The sequence below is a fragment of the Ornithorhynchus anatinus genome, chromosome 3 (assembly GCF_004115215.2).
Source record: "Ornithorhynchus anatinus isolate Pmale09 chromosome 3, mOrnAna1.pri.v4, whole genome shotgun sequence".
In the NCBI taxonomy this organism is placed as follows: Eukaryota; Metazoa; Chordata; class Mammalia; order Monotremata; family Ornithorhynchidae; genus Ornithorhynchus; species Ornithorhynchus anatinus.
The window spans coordinates 111,012,286-111,033,752 of record NC_041730.1 but is presented as its reverse complement, the minus strand read 5'-3'; the positions used below and the strand labels follow the sequence as shown (position 1 = coordinate 111,033,752).

Below are 21,467 nucleotides of genomic sequence, written 5' to 3'. Positions count from 1 at the left end.
CAGAATCCCGCGCAGGCGCCGTCGGGAAGGGGCGGGGAAGGGGCGTGGCTCGGGCGGGCCGGGGGCGTGGCCGGAGTGCCCGCGCAGGCGCCGTCGGGTAGGGGCGGGACAGGGGGCGTGGCTTGGGCGGGACGGGGGCGTGGCCGGATAGGTGGCGCAGGCGCCGTGGGGCGGGCGTGGTCGGGGGGGGGGGGGGGCGGTCCCGGGCGGTGGGCCGGGTGTGGGGGGGGCAGCCGCCCGCAGGTGAGGTTGGGGCCGGGCGCGCCTCGGAGGGGTGGGGGGCGGGGCGGCGGGGGGCGGCCACTGCAGCCCCACCACCTCCCGGCCCGTCCTCCGAGAACCGAGCGCTCAGCACACCATTGAATGAAAGCCAGCCGCTGCTTCCCCGGGCATAGCGGCCGGGAAGAGGGCGGGGGCAGGAGGAGGAGGAGGAGGAGGGACCGACTTCGCCTGGAGATTTTCAAGCCGCCGTTGATGGGAATGTTTTCCTCTGGCAATGACAAATGAGGATGGAAAAGTCATCTTCTAAGGGCTGGGACGGGGCAGCGAGACCTTGAAACTACTCTCTCACTTTTCCTGGAGCCTAGAGAGAGAGAGGAGGCGAGGATTCTTCGCGATTTCCTGGTGAAACGGGGTAAACTGGTGTCCCCTTTCGCTTCCCACCCCTATCCATCTAGAAGTAGATCTCTATATCTATTTCTGTATCCATTTATGTGTATATCTATTTATATTTATATGCATTTATCTATCTATAGCTCTCTGTTTAAACAGGGTAAATTGGTGTCCCCTTTCACTTCCAACCCCCATCTCTCCGTCTAGAGATAATGTATATATCTATTTCTATATCCCTTTATATGTATATCTATATTTATATCCATTTTTATCTCTATTCATATCTCTCTTTTTAAACAGGGTTAATTGGTGTCCCCTTTCCATTTATATGTATATCTTTATATTTATAATATCTATTTATATCTCTCTATTGAAACAGGGTAAATTGGTGTCCCCTTTCCATTTATATGTATATCTTTATATTTATATATCCATTTATATATCTATATCTCTCTGTTTAAACAGGGTAAATTGGTGTCCCCTTTCACTTCCAACCCCCTCTCTCCATCTAGAAGTAAGTCTATATATCTATTTCTATATCCATTTAGATGTATATCTGTTTATATTGACATCTGTATATCCATTTATATATCTATTTATATCTCTCTGTTGAAACAGGGTAAATTGGTGTCCCCTTTCATTTCCCACCCCCATCTCTCCACCTAGAAGTAGATCTATATATCTATTTATATATCCATTTATATGTATATCTTTATATATCTAACTATTTATATATCTCTGTTTAAACGGGGTAAATTGGTGTCCCCTTTCACTTCCCACCTCCATCTCTCCATCTAGAAATAGAGCTATATATCCATTTATATGTATATCTTTGTATATATTTATATATCCATTTGTAGATTTATATATCTCTGCTTAAACAGGGTAAATTGGTGTCCCCTTTCGCTTCCCACCCTCATCTCTCCATCTAGAAATAGAGCTATATATCCATTTGCATGTATATTTTTCTATATGTTTATATATCCATTTATAGATTTATATATCTCTGCTTAAACAGGGTAAATTGGTTTCCCCTTTCACTTCCAACCCCCATTTTTCCAAGCGCCTAGTACAGTGCAGAGCACATAGGAAGCGCTCAATAAATACTACTGAATGAATCTAGAGGTAGATGTATATATTTATATATCCATTTATACATCTAGCTTTATATATATTTGTATATCCATTTATATATCTATATAGCTCTCTTTAAACAGGGTAAATTGATGTCCCCTTTCACTTCCAACCCCCATCTCTCCATCTAGAGATAGATCTATATGTGTATTTATATAACTCTGTTTAAACAGGGTAAATTGGTGTCCCCTTTCACTTCCAACCCCCATCTCTCCATCTAGAGATAGATCTATATGTCTATTTATATAACTCTGTTTAAACAGGGTAAATTGGTGTCCCCTTTCACTTCCAACCCCCATCTCTCCATCTAGAGATAGATCTATATGTCTATTTATATAACTCTGTTTAAACAGGGTAAATTGGTGTCCCCTTTCACTTCCAACCCCCATCTCTACATCTAGAGATATATATATCCATCTCTAGATGTAGAGGTAAGCCCGGTGTGGGAAGGGGTTATCTCTCTTGATTGCTAAATTGTACTTTCCAAGCACTTAGTACAATGCTCTGCACACACTAAAAGCTCAATAAATTTGATTGAATGAAATAGGATTGAATGAATCTCTTCATCAAGACCCCTGGCAGCAGCCCCCACGGGAGGGCTTAGGTCCCAGATAAGAAAGAGGTGGGCACAATCCTCTTGCCTTCCCAGGAAATGTGTGACTGGTTTGGAGCTCCACAAAATTCAGTCCACTAGGTTTCATATATTGTCTTTAACCCCTTTCTCCTCTTCCCAAGACTGCCCTGCCCTGTCCATGTGAGCATCCAGGAATCCAGGGAAGCAACGAGAGCCTCTTGGGAGCCTTTTGTAGATACTGCCTTTTCTTACTTTTCAAGCTTGTTTGTGTCCTTCCTCTTTCCTGACTTCTGTTTCCTGCTTTGGCCGGCTCTTAGTGTGGCAGGGCTTTCTTAAGTGGTAGAAATGCTACACCTATTAATTGTTGAACTTTTTAGTGGAAAAAACCTCTAGGAACAGAAAGGGAGACTTTGAATTGAATCCTTATTCTCTAGACTGAGTTCAAGGGGGAAAGAATTGTTTGATTTGGAGAGGGAATGTTTTGCCATTGCAGGCTCCTTATGGGCAGGGAATATGTCTATCAAGTATTATATTCTTCCAAGTGGTTAATATAGTGATCAGCCCACTGAAGCATTCAATAAATATGACTGTGCAGGTGCAGAATCGGTGCTTTAGAACTATTTAGCTTTAGTGTATTTTAGTCAGTACACTTTAGAGCAGCAGAGTGGCTCAGTGGAAAGAGCACGGGCTTGGGAGTCACAGGACATGGGTTCTAATGCCGGCTCTGCCACTTGTCAGCTGTGTGACTTTGGGCAAGTCACTTAACTTCTCTGGACCTCAGTTACCTCATCTGTAAAATGGGGATTAAAACTGTGAGCCCCATGTGAGACAACCTGATAGCCTTGTTTCTACCCCAGTGCTTAGAACAGTGCTTGGCACATAGGAAGCGCTTAACAAATACCGTAATTATTATTATTATTACTACACCTCATTATTTTTTTAAAATTCACCTCCTAAAGGAATGACCATCAGATGTGGCCTACAAGTACTTCCAAAAGAAGGAGTTTTATTTGTAGGGAGTAAGGGAAAAGGCAAGGGAAGAATCAGTCATCGGAGGTGCTCGCTAAGTGCTGTGTGCAGAGCCGTGTACTAAGCGCTACCAGTAGAGCTGTTCAGCCCGATTTGCTCTCCTACTCTTTTCCCTCTGCCCTCCTCTCCCCTCCCTGTTTTCTGTTTGGCTCTGTGGGGTTGGTTTTTAGCTCTGCATGTGCCAGGAGGCCGCATTGAGCAGGCAAGAGAAAGAAGAAATCACACCTGAGAGAAAGAGGTCCTCTGGTCAGCAACACTGACCCTCCCTGCTTTATCCTCTACTCAGTCCCCTGACCTCCCCCTTTTTCATCCTCCTTCCATCTCTGGCTCTGCTTACACTGTGACTTTGGAGAGAACCTCACCACTAGACTGTAAACTCTGTTGTACTCTCCCAAGGGCTTAGTACAGCACACAGTAAGCACTCAGATACCATTGATTGATGGATTTTTTAAAAATGGTATTTAAGTGGCTACTATGTATCGGCCACTGTACTAAGCCCCTGACTGATTGAGGGGTAGGGAGACTGCCCAAGGAGCAGCTCAGTATTTTCAGTTTCAGTTCTTATGTTGAAAGTATATGTTAACTGGAGGCAAAGAGACTTCACATTTTATACTTGTGAGGGAGAATTCCTCAGTTTTCTTGCTTAGTCAGAGTGGACAAAGTACTGTAACTCTTGCAGTATTTGTTCTTCTCCTGCCCTTTTATTCTCGTGCACAAGAAGATAACTTGTTATATCAACAGTCTTTCCTCTAGGCTTTTTTTTCAACCGGAGACTCGTGATTTTCTTCACCACTCTTGGCTGCCTTTCTCAGTGACATTTGTGGAGAGATTTCAAGTTCCAGTAGAAGTTCCTCTCAGCATTTGTTACTACTCTATCTTGACACATAGAAAACTTAAAAAAAAAAAATGAGTATCCTGCACTGAAATTTTTTTAAATTTTCCCGGCTTTAACAAGTAACTGAAAGTTCTTTGAAATTAGTTAGCTAGAGGTGGTTAGAGGCCCCCCTAAACTGTAAGCCCTATCCCCTTTTTTAAATGGTATTTGTTAAGTGCTTACTGTGTTTCAAGTACTACAAGTTTCCCATGTTGGACACAGTCTCTGTCCCACTTGGGCTTCAAAGTCTAAGTGGGAGGGAGGAGGATTTAACCCCCTTTTTACAGATGAGAAAATTGAGGCACAGAGAAGTCACACAGCGAGCAATTGGACTAGCAGGGTTGAGATCCCCAGTCTTCCGACTCCCAGGCTCATGCTGTTTCCACTTCCCCAAGCATTTAGTACAGTGCTCAAACAGCACTGATCGATTGAATTACTGAGTTGTGAAGCAAGCCCAGAGTTGTCCAGGATAAAAATCCTGCATCCTGTTCAATCAAGCAATCAATCAATGATATTTATTGAGCACTTACTGTGTACAGAGCAGTATACTAAGCACTTGGGAGCGTACAGTAGAATAGAATCAGCTGTTACTTTCCCTGCCCACAGCAAACTGACAGTCTAGAGGGATGAGGTTACAGTTTCTGGGGGAGCAGTCTGAGAGACCCCAGATGGTGTAGCTGAAACAGAGTTTAGAAAATATAAATGAACAATCTCTCTTTATTTTCACCACCTATTGGAAATTCTCAAAACAAAGTGGTGGTTGTGTTTCTGTTCCTCTTTCTTTCCCAGAGTGAAAATGTGGTCAGTAGGAATAGCGGTGTGCTGGATCCTCACGGTTGGCCTTTCCGAGTGTCATCTAAGAAAACCAAAAAATGTGGATCCCGAAACGGCTATGAATGTTGTAAGTTCTGCATTTGGAAAGTAAAACTGTGGCAAGGGTCACACATGGGACTACTTCCTATGGTAATGTGGCTTTGGTGGCCAAAAATAAGTGACAAATTGACTATCGCCCAATTACAACATTCTTTCTTTATTAACAGTCTGTGAAAGAAGTATTTTGTTTACTTTTTGGAGTTTGTTTTCACCTTACCATGCTTTTTCTTAGAAATGATCCATTTTGAATTGCCAGTCCTTTTTTTCCAGTGGTATTTGTGTAACGCTTACACAAATATATATATCAGGCACTGTACTAATGCTGGGGTAGATACAAGATAATCAGGTTGGACACAATCCATGTCCTATGTGGGGCTCAGTCTTCATCCCCATTTTGCAGATGAGGGAATAGGTACAGAGAAATGAAGTAACTTGCCCAAGGTCACACATCAGACAAGTGGTGGAGCTAGAGTTATTCATTCATTCAATTGTATTTATGGAGCACTTACGATGTGCAAAGCACTGTACTAAGCGCTTGGAATGCACAATTCGGCAACAGAGACAATCCCTGCCCAACAGTGTGCTCACAGTCTAAAGTGGGGAGACAGGCAACAAAACAAAGCAAGTATTTAGGCATCAATACCTTCAAGATAAATAGAATCATAGATATATACACATCATTAATAAAATAGAGTAATAATACATACAAATATACACAAGTGCTGTGGGGAGGGGAAGAGGGTAGAGCAGAGGGAGTAGGGGGAATGGGGAGGGGAGAAGAGGCAGAGGGAAAGGGAGGGCTTAGTCTGGAAAGGCCTCCTGGAGGAGGTGAGCTCTCAGTAGGGCTCTGAAGAGGGGAAGAGAGTTGGGCGAATGTGAGGAGGGAGGGCATTCCAGGTCAGTGGTAGGACGTGGGCCAGGTGTCGACGGGACAGGCAAGAATGAGGCACCGTGAGGAGGTGAGCGGCAGAGAAGCGGAGTGTACGCGGTGGGCTGTAGAAGGAGAGAAGGGCGGTGAGGTAGGAGGTGGGCTAGGTGATGGAGAGCTTTGAAGCCAAGAGTGAGGAGTTTTTGTTCCATGCAAAAGCTGATAGGCAACCACTGGAGGTTTTTGAGGAGGGGAGTGACATTCCCAGAGCGTTTCTGTAGAAAGGTAATCCGGGCAAAGGAATGAAGTATAGACTGGAGTGGGGAAAAACAGGAGGAAGGGAATTAGAGAGGAGGCTGATGCAGTAATGCAGTTGGGATATTATGAGAGCTTGTACCAGCATGATAGCCGTTTGGATGGAGAGTAGAGGGTGGATCTTGGCGATGTTGTGAAGGTGAGACTGGCAGGTTTTGGTGACGGATTGGAAGTGTGGGGTGAATGAGAGAGAGGAATCAAGGATGACCCCAAGGTTGCGGGCCTTTGAGACGGGAAGGATGGTAGCGCTGTCCACAGTGACGGGAAAGTAAGGGAATGGACAGGGTTTGGGAGGCAAGATAAGGAGCTCGGTCTCAGACATGTTGAGTTTTAGGTGGCGGGTGGACATCCAGGCGGAGATGTTCTGAAGGCCAGAGGAGATACGAGCCTGGAGGGAGAGAAAAGAACAGGGGAGGAGATGTAGACTTAGGTGTCATCTGCATAGAGATGATAATTGAAGCCGTGGGAGCGAATGAGTTCACCAAGGGAGTGAGTATAGATGGAGAACAGAAGGGGACCAAGAACTGACCGTTGAGGAACCCCTACAGTTAGGGGATGGGAGGGGGAGGAGGAGCCCACGAAGGAGACTGAGAATGAACGGCCAGAGAGATGAGAGAACGAAGTCCGTAAAGCCAAGTTTGGGTAATGTGTTGAGGAGAAGGGGATGGTCGACAGTGTCAAAGGCAGCTAAGAGGTCGAGGAGGATTAGGATAAAGTAGGAGCCATTGGATTTGGCGAGAAGGAGGTTATGGGTGACCTTTGAGAGGGCAGTTTTGGTGGGGTGGAGGGGGCGGAAGCCAGATTGGAGGGGGTCCAGGAGAGAGTTGGAGTTGAGGAATTCAAAGCAGTGAGTGTAAACAGCTCGTTCTAAGAGTTCGGAAAGGAAGGGTAGGTAGATCCCAGGACCTTCTGACTCTCAGGCCCATGCTCTATCCACTAGGCAACACAGCCCTTTCTTGATCCTGGAGGTAGAAGGAAACCAGACTGGCACGGATCAGTTAAAAGAACCTCTAAATTGCAAGGTCATTTTTGCTAATCATTTTAAACGGAGACCAAATGTTTTTTTTTACCCTCAAAGAGATGGAGAAGGAGAAACAAAGGTTTGATTGTGAGAGGGGTCGATTTGGGGGTGTGTGTGTGTGTGTGTGTTCTGAGTACAGGGCCTGGGCCAGGGAGGACTCCTACACCCTAAATTATTCATTTTAATGTCTGTCTCTCCCTCTAGACTGTAAGCTCATTGTGGGCAAGGAGCATGTCTCTCTCCCAAGTGCTTAGTACAGTCTTCTCTGCACACAGTAAGTGCACAATAAATACCATTGAATGATTCCCATATTGGATAATCACTTGCAGAATTTAGAGGTCATGAAATCCTTGAGGTGGGAGAGAGGAGGTATTGAGATCTGTGGTTATGACTGTGCTGCAGGTCACAGGTGCTAACTCTGTACTTTTAATTTGGTGGACTTTTAGATGGGAGAAAGCGGCCATCATTGGCCATCATTTTCAGGATCCTTTCCTTGCTCACATTTTCCTTTCCACCCTGCAGAGCGAGATCATCTCTCACTGGGGATACCCCAGCGAAGAGTACCAAGTAATGACGGAAGATGGATATATTCTTAGTGTTAACAGAATTCCTCATGGGAGGAAAAACTATTGGAGAAAAGGTATGCATTTTTTCTCTGGGGAAAAAATAAGGACTTTTGGAAATGACTGTGTTTCTAGAATTCTTACAGCTTTCACAGGGTGCATCTCGTAATATATTGAGAAGATCCTATTGGTTGTTACTTTTAAACGAGGGTCTGAAAATGATAAGATTTCGGTGAATAATTTGGTTTTCTAGGAAAAATTAGTTGACCAATATGAAATCTTTTTCTTTGCCATCTCTCTGGAAAAGGGAACAAAACAAAATTCATTGTTTTTTTGAGTGGAATGGTATTTGTTAATAGTAATTTGTAATAATTATATGGTATTTGTTAAGCACTTACTATGTGCCATGCTCTGTACTAATTGCTGGGGGAGATACAAGCTAATAGCGTTGGGCACATTCCCTGACACACCTGGGGCTGACATTCTTAAACCCATTTTCCACATGAGGGAACTGAGGCCCAGAGAAGTGAATTGACTTGCCCAAGGTCACCCAGCAGACATGTGGCGGGGTCGAGATTAGAACCCAGGGGTCCTTCTGATTCCCGGGCCTATGATCTATTAGGCCGTGTCTTATTTTAATGTGAAGCAGTGGGTGTTGGATCAGTCGTTGGACCCTTGATGGTAGGAGTTGCCTATCATTTAATGATTCAAACCAAGTGAAGGCAGTGATGTTGGTCATCACTAGAGGTCTGCCTTGGTTGGTGGATGGATCTTTCAGTGCTACATAATTGACCGATTATCTCTCATATGGTCGTTAAGAGTACGACCAGTTATGAAATCATACAAGACTGTGTTAGTAGGTCAGGCCAATGGTCTGGACTGGGCAGGATGCTGTCTTTTTCTGTGTTAGTAGAATGCTTGGAGAAATGCAACCATGTAGTTAGGAATGGATTCATTCAATAGTATTTATTGAGCACGCACTTAATAATAATGTTGGTATTTGTTAAGCGCTTACTGTATGTGCCGAGCACTGTTCTAAGCGCTGGGGTAGACACAAGGGAAGCAGGTTGTCCCACGTGGGGCTCACAGTCTTCATCCCCATTTTACAGATGAGGTAACTGAGGCACCGAGAAGTTAAGTGACTTGCCCAAAGTCACACAGCTGACAAGTGGCCAAGCTGGAATTTGGACCCATGACCTCTGACTCCAAAGCCCATGCTCTTTCCACTGAGCCACGAGCACTATACTAAGCACTTGGAATGTACAAATCGGTAACAGATAGAGACAGTCCCTGCCCTTTAATCAGGGGAGACAGACAGACAAGAATGATCAAAGAGCTTCCCTAACTTCCTACTTTCCTAGTTTTCCCTCTCTTAACCTCCTTTGCGCCATTCACATATGAATTTATCATCCACATCCCTCATGACCTTTCCTATGCTTTTGGCCTATGCAGCTTCCTGAACTTTGCACTTATTTGTTCACCCAGAGACTGCCCTGTTAAAGTTCAGGAAGTGAAGTCTTTGGGTGAACAAATCGAGAAGCAGCATGACCTGGTGGAAAGAGCGTGGGCCTCAGAGGCAGAGGACCTGTGTTCTAATCTGCTGAATGTTTGCTGTGTGGTCTTGGGTAGGTCACTGAACTTCTCCATGCCTGAGTTTCCTCATTTGTAAAATGGGGATTAACTACCTTCTCTCCCTCCTATTTAGACTGTGAGCCCCATACTAGGCAGGGATTGTGTCCAACCTGATAACCTTGTGTCTACCCCAGCTCTTAGAGCAGTGCTTGACACATTGTAAGCGCTCAACAAATACCATAACTAACTGAATACATGTGGAGGGCCTTCTGTTGATTCCACTCTAGTTTCTTACTGGGAAGACACAAAGTCTGATGTACTGAGTGGATACAAATAGTGGAAATGAAGAAAAACCTAGATAACTGGTAACAGGAAAATTCAGCAAAAAAAAGAGGAATAAACAGATATGCACACTAGAGAAGCTGCATGGCCTAGTGGATAAAGCATGGGTCTGGGAAGGACCTGTGTTCTATCCCACCTCTACTGCTTGTCTGCTGTGTGACCTTGGGCAAGACACTTCACTTCTCTGGGCCTCAGTTCCCTCATCTGTAAAATGGGGATGAAGACTGTAGTTCCCCATGTGGGACGGAGACTGTGTTCAACCCAATGTGCTTGAATCCACCCCAGCGCTTAGTACAGTGCTTGGCATATAGTAAGCTCTTAAAAAAAAAAAAGTCATTATTATTATTAGTGCAGAGGGAGGCTGATGGGATGAAATGACTGGAAGAGATGGGAATAAGTTGGGGAAGGCTTCCTGGTGGAGGTGGTCTTTCTGGAGGCCTCTGAAGGTAGGGAGTGACGTGGTCTGCTGGATTGGAAGGGGGTGAAGTTTGAGGTCGGGGACAGGGTTTGGGTAGTTGATTGGAGACAGGAGAGTGGAGAACGACATACAGTTTAGGAGGTTAGAATGGGTGGAGCGAAGAGTGTGAGCTGGAAGGGAGAGACTGAAAAGATCGAAAAGATGAAGCTAACTCTCAAGAGTCTCTTTTTGATGTGGATCAATCAATCAATCATTTATTGAGCACTCATTGTCCACGGAACACTGTGCTAAATGCTTGGGAAAATAACAGTATAACAGGGTTGGTAGAAGCATTCCTTGCCCACATCAAGAGAAGTGGGTAACTTTTTGAGGTTCTTCAGAAAGAGCGTGGCTTACTGAACACAACACGGGCCTGGGAGTCAGAAGGACCTGGGTTCTAATCCCGGCTCCACCGTATATCTGCAGTGTGACCTTGGGCATGTCACTTCACTTCTCTGGGCCTCAGTAACATCATCTGTAAAATGGGGATTAAGAGTGGGAGCCCTGTGTGTGACATGGACTGTGGCCAACCTGATTAGTGTGCATCTACCCCAGCACTTAGAACAGTGCCTGACACATAGTAAGCACTTAACAAGTGCCATCATTATTATTATTATTATGTGGAGAAATTTTGGAGGTAAGATGAGATCTGAGATTGTAGTGGAGGTGAGAAGTTGGGGCTGCTGAGTGGTAGCTGAAGCCATGTGATTGGATGAGTTCCCTGAGGGAATAAATGTGGGCAAGGTGGAGAAAGAGAAAACCTATAACAGAGCCTTGTGGGATCCTTATAGTTAAAAAGGAGGAGTAAGAAGAGCTAATATATGATACTGAGAAACAATTTTTTTTTTTGCTTTTGTTGTTTTTTATGGCATTAGCCAAGCACTTACTATGTGCTAAACCCTGGGATAGATACAAGATAGGTTGGACAGAGTCCCTGTCTCACATAGGGCTCAAACTCCTCATTTTACAGATGAGGTAATTGAGGCATGGAGATGTGAAGTGACTTGCCCAGGGGCACAGAGCAGACAAGTCGTGGAGGCGGGATTAGAACCCAGGTCCTTCTGACTCCCAGGCCCCTGCTCTGTCCATTGGATGAGGAGGACATCGGGAGAGAACCATGCCAGTGAAGCTAAGGTCAGAGTTCCTAGGAGAAGAAAGTCAGCAATATTGAAGGCAACCAAGACACCAACTAGGATGAGGACAAAGAGGAGTCCATTAGACTTGACTAAAAGGAGGTTATTGGAGGCTTGTGAGTGTAATTCCATTAGGGCAAAGTGTGAGAAAACCAGGTTGCAGGAGATTGAGAAGAGACCTGTTGGAGATAAAGTGAAGGCAGTGGGTGTGTACGGCCAGTTCAAGGAACGTGGATAAGAACAACTGCAGAGAAGCTGGTCTTAGAGAATGGAGATATAGCCGAGATGTAATTAAACTTCTCCACAAATAGGGTTCAACAGAAACAGTGACAAGATTAATACCAAGCAGACAGTGAAGGGGGAAGCAGAGAAGTATTGAGAGGGGACTTTAAAACAAATTAAAATAAACTGAGGGGCAGAGCATCAAACAGGAGAAAGTTGGTTTAATGAACTTAACCCGCATTGATTGAGCTGGTCTGCAGTAGAGCCCTTTTAAAAGATTCACTTAGAAAAGATCATACCATTCTATAGATCACAGCTAGGATTTTTCGGTGTCCGTTACCTCCGAGGAGACAAATGCTTCAAAATTTTGGTTCTGCATTTCAAGGTCTTGCCCTTTAAAACAGTGAACTTGATGAGTCAGACGTAGATGATAAAAGCAACATTGAAACACATTCCAAAATAAACAGTGATCCAGTAATCTTGTGATTAGTCAGCCACCCAGTCACTCTGAACAGGTATGGAAATAGAAAGAGGAAATACTTTTTCTGGGAATTCTTGCTCTCTTTGTTAAGCAGAGAACAAAACCCAGTGGAAATCAGTCAGTCCCTGGTATATATCAAGGGCGTACTGTGTGCAGAGCAGCCCTGTTCCAAGTGCTTGGGAGAATACTATACAACAGAGTTGGTAGACACGTTCCCTACCTACAACGAGCTTCCAGTCTAAAGTGAATCTGAGTTATTGCTCACCTGGTCAGTTGGTCATATGATAAAAAATGAAGCATCATACATCATATTCTTTACACTCCCAGTTACCCGTGCTGCTGGAGCGAATCCATAAGAGGATATTGGAAAATCATGGATAATCCACAAATTCATGTTTTCACCCTCTTGAGAAAAGAAGTTGCTCAAATCTCTGACATTTCCCTTCAGTTCTCAAAATTTATTGGCCCGATTTGGAACATTTAGAGAGGAAGAGGAGAGCGTGTGTGTATGTGTGTATATACATGCACACTGTGGACTGATCAGGAGCTGCTGTCACTTAGCAGGGATTAGGGAAGGGGCCTGTAATATCTCTGGGAATATTGACCTAGACCAGATTAATGCTAGTGGCCTAATAATAATTATAATCATTGTGGTAATCATTAACTCTTGTGCCAAGCTCTGTACTAAGCCCTGGGTTACAGGTAATCAGGTCAGATACAGTCCCTTTCCCACATGAAGCTCACAGTCTAAGGGGAGAGAGAACAGGTATTGAATCCCCATTTTGCAGATGAGGAAACTGAGATATGGAGAAGTTATGTGACTTGTCCAAGGTCAAGCAGCAGGTAAGTAGCAGAACTGGGATTAGGGCTCAGGTCTTTTGACTCGCGAACCTGTGGTCTTTCTGCTTGGCTACGCTGGTTGGGGCAGGGTCCTAGGTGACTTGTCCAGGGGACTGACTTTAGTGTGGGGCAGGATCAAAGCAAAGCCAGTTTGTGGTGGCTCCTGTGATATCCTACACAGCGTGATGTAATAATGTCATTTGTGGGCCCTGCAAAAGCGACTCATCCTCCAGCCTCATGGGAGGGTCAGTCCAGCCCCGGTGGGTCCCTGTTGATCTAGAAAAGTGAGAATAAAGAGGGGTGTTTAAAGAGGGAAAATTTCATCTTTAAATACCTTCTCCCTTCATCCCAGACTGACATTTCCTGATGTTGGTGTGCTCTTCCTAGAGGGATTCTAGACAGCCCTGGGCCCCAAACACTTCCCTCTTCCCCAGTGAGCCGAACTCCGGACGGAGAGCTGATTTGTCAGTGGGACTGTTCCCACCTGCTGGCTGCTGTTTCATAATAATTCGTAATAATTATGGTGTTTAAGTACTTATTTTGTGGTGAAAGGGGAAGGAGTTTCATGCAGGAGGGAGGTGTGAGCAAGAGGTCAGAAGTGAAAGCTTGTGGACCATTGAGTGGTTGGGCTTGAGTGGAATGAAGAAGGAGAAATGAGGTATAAGCGGGAGAGGAACGAGGATGAGTAGAAGGGAGAGATCTGATAGACTGTCTCAGAGCCAATAAGCCAGGAGTTTCTGCTTGATGAGGGAAGCGGCATAATAATAATAATAATGTTGGTATTTGTTAAGCGCTTACTATGTGCCGAGCACTGTTCTAAGCGCTGGGGTAAACACAGGGGAATCAGGTTGTCCCACGTGGGGCTCACACTTAATCCCCATTTTACAGATGAGGGAACTGAGGCACAGAGAAGTTAAGTGACTTGCCCACAGTCACACAGCTGACAAGTGGCAGAGCTGGGATTTGAACTCATGAGCCCTGACTCCAAAGCCCATGCTCTTTCCACTGCGCCACGCTGCTTCTCATATGCTTCTCATATGACATATGGCATGTCGTAATGGAAAGAACATGGGCCTAGGAGTCAGAAGGGCCTGGATTCTAATGCCGGCTCCTCCACGTGTTTGCTGTGTGGCCTCGGGCAAGCCACTTAATTTATCTGTGCCTCAGTTACCTCATCTTTAAAATGGGCTTAAGACTGTGAGCCCCATGTGGAGAAGCAGCATCGCATGGTGGAAAGAGCATGGGCTTGGGAGTCAGAGGTTGTGGGTTCTAATCCTGGATCTGCCACTTGTCAGCTGTGTGACTTTGGGCCAATGACTTCACCTCTCTGTACCTCAGTTACCTCCTCTGTAAAATGGGGATTATGACTGTGAGCCCCATGTGGGACAACTTGACTACCTTTTATCTATCCCAGTGCTTAGAACAGTGCTGGACATATACTAAGCGCTTAACAGATACCATCATTATTATTATGTGGGACAGGGACCATATCCAACTTGAGTAGCTTGTATCTACCTCACTGCTTAGTACAGTAACTGGCACGTAGTAAGCTCTTAACAGATTCCAATAAAAAAAATAGGAGAGGAACAGGCCACTTAACACCCCACTAATTTGCTTTGACCCCCTTGGAAACCCTTTGTCCTTTACTTGGAGTTCAGAGTTGAGATGTGGAATAGGGGGTTTGATTTATTTTAAACAGATGGTTCGTTCTGCCTCACTGCTAAACACTTGTTCTTTTCAGGTCCAAAGCCAGTTGTGTTTCTGCAGCACGGTTTGCTTGCGGACGGCAGTAACTGGGTCACAAACACAGCCAACAACAGCCTCGGTTTCATCCTGGCCGATGCTGGCTATGACGTGTGGATGGGGAACAGCCGAGGGAACACCTGGTCTAGGAAGCACAAGACCCTTTCAGTTTTCCAGAGAGAATTCTGGGCATTCAGGTAGACAAAATTCTCACTTTCTTGAAGCATCACTCAGCCCACTTCCCTCCTCTCCTCCAAACCTTCCACCGGCTTCCGTCAAACAGAACCTCTCCCGGTCAGCTTGAAAGTTTCTGCCAACTCACCCATCTGATCTCTGTACTCCCTTCACTCAATCGAAAAGTTAGTCAGTGGTAGTTATGGAGTGCTTACTGTGTGCAGAGCACTGTACTAAGCACTTGGGAGAGTTCAGTACGATAGAGTTGGCAGACACGTTCTCACTCACAATTCCCCAACTCTCTCCATTCTTACCCAGCTGACTTTCTAACTGTTCCCTGCTCTTGACTCTCCTGCCTCCTCCCTCATGCTGTCCTCCCGTCTTGGAATTCCCTTCCGTACAAACCCAGTTCTCTCCACATTCAAAATCCTCCTAAAATCCCAGCTCCTCCAACAGATCTTCACTAATCAATTCCCAGCACCCTAGGTTGTATAAACCCATCAGCTATCTCTAACATTATCAGCTCATTCTACTCTTCCTCAGCATTTTTGTAAATACGTGTAGAGTCAGTTGTGCATTAGATTATTATCTTGACTGCTCTATTTGTAAAAGATCTTAATGTCTCTCTCCCCGATTAGAGCGTAAATTCCTTATGGGCAGGAATCATATACCTTCTTTGTACTTCCCAGATGCTTCGTTCCGAGTAGAACACCAAAGGATAGCTCAATAAATACTACTACTAACAATAATTGCGGTATTTGTTAAGCACTGTGCCAAGCACTGTACTAAGTGTTGGGGTAGGTAAAATGCAGTCAGATCAGACAAACTCCCTATCCTACATGGAGCTCTCGATCTAAGGGGGAGGACAAAGTTATTTACTCCTCATTTTTCAGGTGAGGAAATAATAATAATAATAATAATGTTGGTATTTGATAAGCGCTTGCTATGTGCCGAGCGCTGTTCTAAGCGCTGGGGTAGATACAGGGTAATCAGCTTGTCCCACGTGAGGCTCACAGTTCATCCCCATTTTACAGATGAGGTAACTGAGGCACAGGGAAGTTAAGTGACTTGCCCACAGCCGACACGGGATTCGAACTCATGACCTCGGACTCCCAAGCCCGTGCTCTTTCCGCTGAGCCACGGAAACTGAGGCCAAGGGAAGTTAATGACGTTTCCAAGGCCAGTGGTAGAGGTAGGATTAAAACCCAGGTCCTCTGACTCCCAGGGCTGAGCTGCTTCTACTAGGCAACACTGCATCTCACTAAATGAGTTGTAAAATCGTGCCGGTCTCATAACTGCTGAAAATGAGCAATTAACATAGGGTCGTATGGCAGTTGTGAGTATTATTGCCAGATTCCCACAGTGTCGTGTGTGTGATGGGCTTTTCCTGTTACTAGGTCAGTGGTATTTATTGAGCGCTTACTGTGCGCAGAGCACCGTACTAAATGCGAAAGTTCAGTGTAACGATAAGCAGGCCCTTTCCCTGCTCACAACGAGCTTACCTGCCATCCTTCCAGGGGTGATGGAAGTGGAGGAGGCCTGGGAACCCTGCTTATTCAGGGCGATCCTAGAAGTCTCTCTGTACAACTAATGATATTTGGGGGGCCGCATGAGCTGCCCCTACTGTGAATGACCACTCCTTCTGCCCTCTCCGCCCCGCCCCACCCCAGATCTGTCAGGGAGGTCTCTGAGCTAGAGGTGATCAGGGCTGCAATAAATAGGCTCCGCCTCCCATCACTCTTTCATTCCTGGGACTGTACTGATCTGGGGTGGTCCTGGATTCCAGGGTCAAGAAGCCCCAGGATGGGAAAAGGCAAAGGGAGGGTGTGAGGGGTGAGGTTGCTACTGCCCTCCACGGAGGACCAACTGCCCGGCCGTCCTCCCAGGTTAAACCACTTCTCGCAACACAGACTCTCTTATTTGCACTAGTATTGTTCTGAAAACAGAGTGAAACCAGATCTTTCTGGCATGTCCAGGTTCGTGCGGTACATCTGGCCCAGACTTTTATAAATTGCCATCGGGTGGCCGTGTAACATAAGGGTAAGAACAGGGGACTGGGAATCAGGAGACCCAGGCCTCCTAACCTGGCTCTAGTCCAGGCTTCGTCACTTGCCTGTTGGGTGACCCTGGGTATGTCGCGTCCCTGTGCCTCAGTTTCCCCATCTGTAAAATGGGGATAAAACCACAAGTTCTCCCTCTTAGACTGTGAGTCTTTTGTGGACTAGGGACTATACTGAACTGATCATCTTGTATCTACCCCAACTCCTAGCCCAGAATTTGTCATATGATAAGTTCTCAATAAATACCGTTAATGTTGTTTGTTGCAGTAGTAATATTAATAGTACTATCGCTAGTAATTTTAAATTCTGTGTACATGAGAGCTCAGTGACGTACAACAGTGAGAAGAGCAGGTGGGTAAGATAGTGGATTATTTTATCCAGACTCAGAAATGACGTGAAATGGACATAATCAGACATACAACTCCATCTTTCCAAAGTTAGTGAGTGGATGAGGGGCTAAAATCAGTCTGGAGCTATTTTTTGGGAGGGTTGGAGGGGTGATCTTTGCTTAGATCTGTCTTGTCATCACCCTTCTCTGGGCATAGAGTAAATGCCGTCACATTTCGAAACTGTCCTCGGTTCCGTGCATTCTCGGTAATTGTACGGTTTATTTATAGAACCGTAAACTGTGTCCTGCTGGCGTCAGAACAGTATTCAGACCAGCAATCCTTTCTTTAAATGGTCTTTGTTAAGTACTTATTATGTGCCAGGCACTGTACTAAGTGCTAAGGAAGATATAGGATAATCAGGTTGGACACAGGCCGTGTCCCATATAGGGCTCCCAGCCTTAATCCCAATTTTACAGGTGAGGTAACTGAGTCACGCAGAAGGAGGGTGACTCGCTTAAGGTCACACGGCAGACAAGTGGTAGAACCCAGGGTTAGAACCCAGGTCCTCTAACCTCCAGGCCCATGCTCTTTCACTAGGCCACGCTGCTTCTCGTGAGCAGCATAAAGGCCTGGCTTCCTTGCCCTCTTTGACATCCATCTTCACCGTTAGGGATGGATTTTTGTAACATCTTTCACTTTTTCCTCTGTAGTACTTGATGGATGCTGAAGTGCAAAGTTGACAATTTTATCTCTAAAATTGTCCTTTCTGGTTTACAGTTATGATGAGATGGCGCAATATGACCTTCCAGCTGTGATCAATTTCATCTTAAATAAAACGGGTCAAGAACAAGTGTATTATGTTGGACATTCTCAAGGCACCACCATAGGTATGTTGTAAGAGCTACAAGTTGATATCCGTCTAATCTACTGCATTTTTAAGAATCAAAATTTTATTGTTAAGAAGTTGTAGAGCTGATTATTGTTCTTGGGTTTTGTTGTCTATTTTTCTGCCCTTTTACACAAACGAAGAATTCATATAGCATTCTCTGGGTAAACTGGGAGATTTTAAGAATTCGTTGAGTCTAACAAGTGGCCCGAATCTAAGCTTCCACTGAAGTGTGGGGGTTGACGTGGGCTCTGCTTGGGCTCTGCTTTTTAAACAAAAGGCTCTGTAAATGGCCCAAAATGTCACATATTCATAGCCGGGGAGGGATCGGGAATGTTTTCCTAAGATATGAGTCTGGAAAATCTTGTAAGCTGTTTAGAAATGACTGACCCCCCAGAGGTGTTTGCCCACCCCAGCGCTTAGTACAGTGCCTGGCACATAGTTAAGCACTTAACAAATACCATCATTATTATTATTATCAGAAGGAACCATGTGATGCTGGATTGCTCTTGGGCTGGAACAAAGGACTTTTTGACATATGTTTAGCCAGCCTGGGCTGCATAACAAGTGGTGTGGGGAAGAAACCTCCAGATTGAGGAAGATGAGAATGCTTCCAACTAAAAGCAAAGTTGAGGTTCTGGGCAAGCATGCAATAAGCCACTCGATTAGCTGGTTATTTAGCTCCTACCGCCTGGACAAATAGGAGACATTTTCGGGCCATGGTCTCAAAATTTTGAATTTGGGTTAGGAACTAGCAGACCCAGAGCTGGGTTAAAGCTTTCTGGTGTTTCAATGACTCTCTCAGTTTGTTCCAGTGGTCTATGGGGCGGGGAAGGGGAGAGGGAGCTCAGTCAGTCATTTGTATTTCTTGAGAGTTTACTGTGCGCAGAGCACTATAACATAATTGGTAGATTCATTCCCTCCCCATAACAAGCACAGTCTAGTGGGAGAAACAGACAGTAATGTATATAATTTAATTATGGATATGTATATATTCATAAAAGCAGCATGGCATAGTGGAGAGAACCTTGGCATGGGAATCAGAAGGTCATGGGTTCTAATCCCACATCTGCCACTTGTGTGCTTTGTGACCTTGGGCGAGTCACTTCACTTCTCTGGGCCTCAGTTACCTCATATTTAAAATGGGGATTGAGACTGTGCGCTCCACGCGGGACAGGGACTGTGTCCAACCCGATTTGTACGTAACCATCCCAGCGTTTAGAACAGAACCTGGCACATAGTAAGCGCTTAATAAATTCCATTATTATTACATCCCAGCTCTGGCATTTGCCACTTGGGCAAGTTGCTTAACTTCTCTGTGCCTCAGTTACCTCATCTGTAATATGGGAATTAAGACTGTGAGCCCCCTATGAGACATGGTCTGTGTCCAATCTCATTAGCTTGTGCTTAGAATCGTGCCTGGTTCATAGGAAACACTTAATGCCATAAAAAGTGCTCGGCAATAATTAGTGGTCAATTCTTTAGACACTGACAAAAATATTGTATTCTCTGAAAGCAGAATTCTTAACTTTTGTGTTTTCTTAGCTTTCATAGCATTTTCAACCTTGCCTCAACTAGCCAAAAAGATCAAAATGTTTTTTGCCCTGGCTCCTGTTGCTACAGTCAAGTTTTCCACTAGTCCTCTGGCAAAACTGGGAATATTTCCAGAGCTGCTGTTTAAGGTATGGGGCTTCTTTTCTTCTGAGTTTTTCCTTTGTTTTCCTGGTGGAAGTGTCACTGGTCACTTAGAGCTCCAGGGCTTTACGTAGCATTGTTTGTACTGAATACTGACAGATTGACTGTGGGGTATTGTACGGTCACGGTCTCCTTTGACCATTTGCAGGGCCAATGTCAGCGAAATTGGGAATGCCATGTTCTCAACCACTTAATTGGAATTTTTCCCTTAGTCTATCCCCGGACTGCTGAACTTGAGTGTCTGACATTGGTTCTTGTAGTCAGATCTAATTGGCGATCTGAAATGTCAGGCTCAGTCAAACTGTTCTGATCCCATGTTCAAGTACATCCAGTGAAGACTCACATACTAAAAGAAGACATTAACTTCAATCAATCCATCAATGGTATTTATTGAATGCTAGTATGTGCAGAGCACTGTTCTAAGCGCTTGAGAGAGTACACTACAAGAGATTTAGCAGGCATGTTCCTTGCCCATAGTGAACTTATAGTCTAGAAGGGAGTCTGACATTAATATGAATTAATAAGCAATTTATAATATACAATTTCAAGATGCATACATAGGTTCTGTAGGGTTGGGGATGGGGTGAATATCCAACGTCTAAAGGTCACAGACCCAGTACATAGACAAAGCAGAAGGGAGAATGAGCTGGGGAAAAGAGGGCTTAATCAGGGAAGGCCTCAGGGAGGAGATGTGACCTAACTTGGGCTTTGAAGGTGGAGAGAGTGGTGTAGTTCCAGGCTAGGGAAAGGATGTGAGAAACAGGTCGACAGCGAGATAGATGAGACCGGGGCACAGTGAGAAAGCTGGCACTAGAGGAGCGGAGTGTGCGGGCTGGGCTGGAGTAGATTAGTGAGGTGAGGTAGGATGGGGTGAGCTGATTGAGTGCTTTAAAGGAGTTAACCTTACATGAAGGTCACACTGGCCCATGGATAGAAACTAGAGCGCAACTTGAGAAGCAGTGCGGCTTAGTGGAAAGATCCCGGCCTTGGGAGTCAGAGATTGTGGGTTCTGATCCCAGCTCCGCCCCTTGTCAGCTATGTGGCTTTGTGCAAGTCACTTCATTTCTCTGATCCTCAGTTACCTCATCTAGAAAATGGGGATGAAGACTGTGACCCCCATGTGGGTCCACCTGATTGCCTTGAGTGTACCCCAGCGCTTAGAACAGTGCTCGGTACATAGTAAGCACTTAACAAATACCATCGTTATTTAGAGCGATTCACCTGTGTGTCAGGTAATGGGATACTCTTCTATTGGACACCTAAAACCAAGAGCTCTGGTTCCTGCATAAGGAATTTTAGAAGGAGTGAAACCCTCTTAAATCACATCTCTTCAAAGAGACCTTTCCTGACTAATCCCTCACTTCCCCTACTCCCTCTTCCTTCTGCATTGCCTACACACTTGGAAACAATCAATCAGTGATGTTTATCGAGTGCTTAATGTGTGTGGAGCACTGTACTGAGCACTTGGGAGAGTACAGTGCAGTAGAGAAGCAGCGTGGCTCAGTGGAAAGAGCACGGGCTTTGGAGTCAGAGGTCATGGATTCAAATCCCAGCTCGGCCACTTGTCAGCTGTGTGACTTTGGGCAAGTCACTTCACTTCTCGGTGCCTCAGTTCCCTCATCTGTAAAATGGGGATTAAGACTGTGAGCCCCACGTGGGACAACCTGATT

The 21,467-nt window shown here is 45.2% G+C and overlaps 1 protein-coding gene across 3 annotated transcripts in view; it reads left to right on the top strand.

Annotated features, from left to right (window-relative positions):
- Positions 1-297: 297 nt before the first annotated feature.
- The window catches only part of LIPA (lipase A, lysosomal acid type), a 44,486-nt gene continuing 23,316 nt past the window's right edge, over positions 298-21,467 (top strand). The window contains exons 1-7 of one of the 3 annotated variants that reach the window (XM_029060595.2): positions 301-634; positions 1,078-1,126; positions 5,013-5,124; positions 7,823-7,940; positions 14,652-14,850; positions 17,994-18,103; positions 19,648-19,784. In XM_029060595.2, the coding sequence (XP_028916428.1) occupies positions 5,020-5,124; positions 7,823-7,940; positions 14,652-14,850; positions 17,994-18,103; positions 19,648-19,784 (669 nt within the window). In that variant the 5' untranslated portion in view covers positions 301-634; positions 1,078-1,126; positions 5,013-5,019. Of the gene's footprint in view, positions 635-1,077; positions 1,127-5,012; positions 5,125-7,822; positions 7,941-14,651; positions 14,851-17,993; positions 18,104-19,647; positions 19,785-21,467 lie in introns of all 3 variants that reach the window. The other 2 variants (XM_039911551.1, XM_029060596.2) reach the window with 2 other exon arrangements.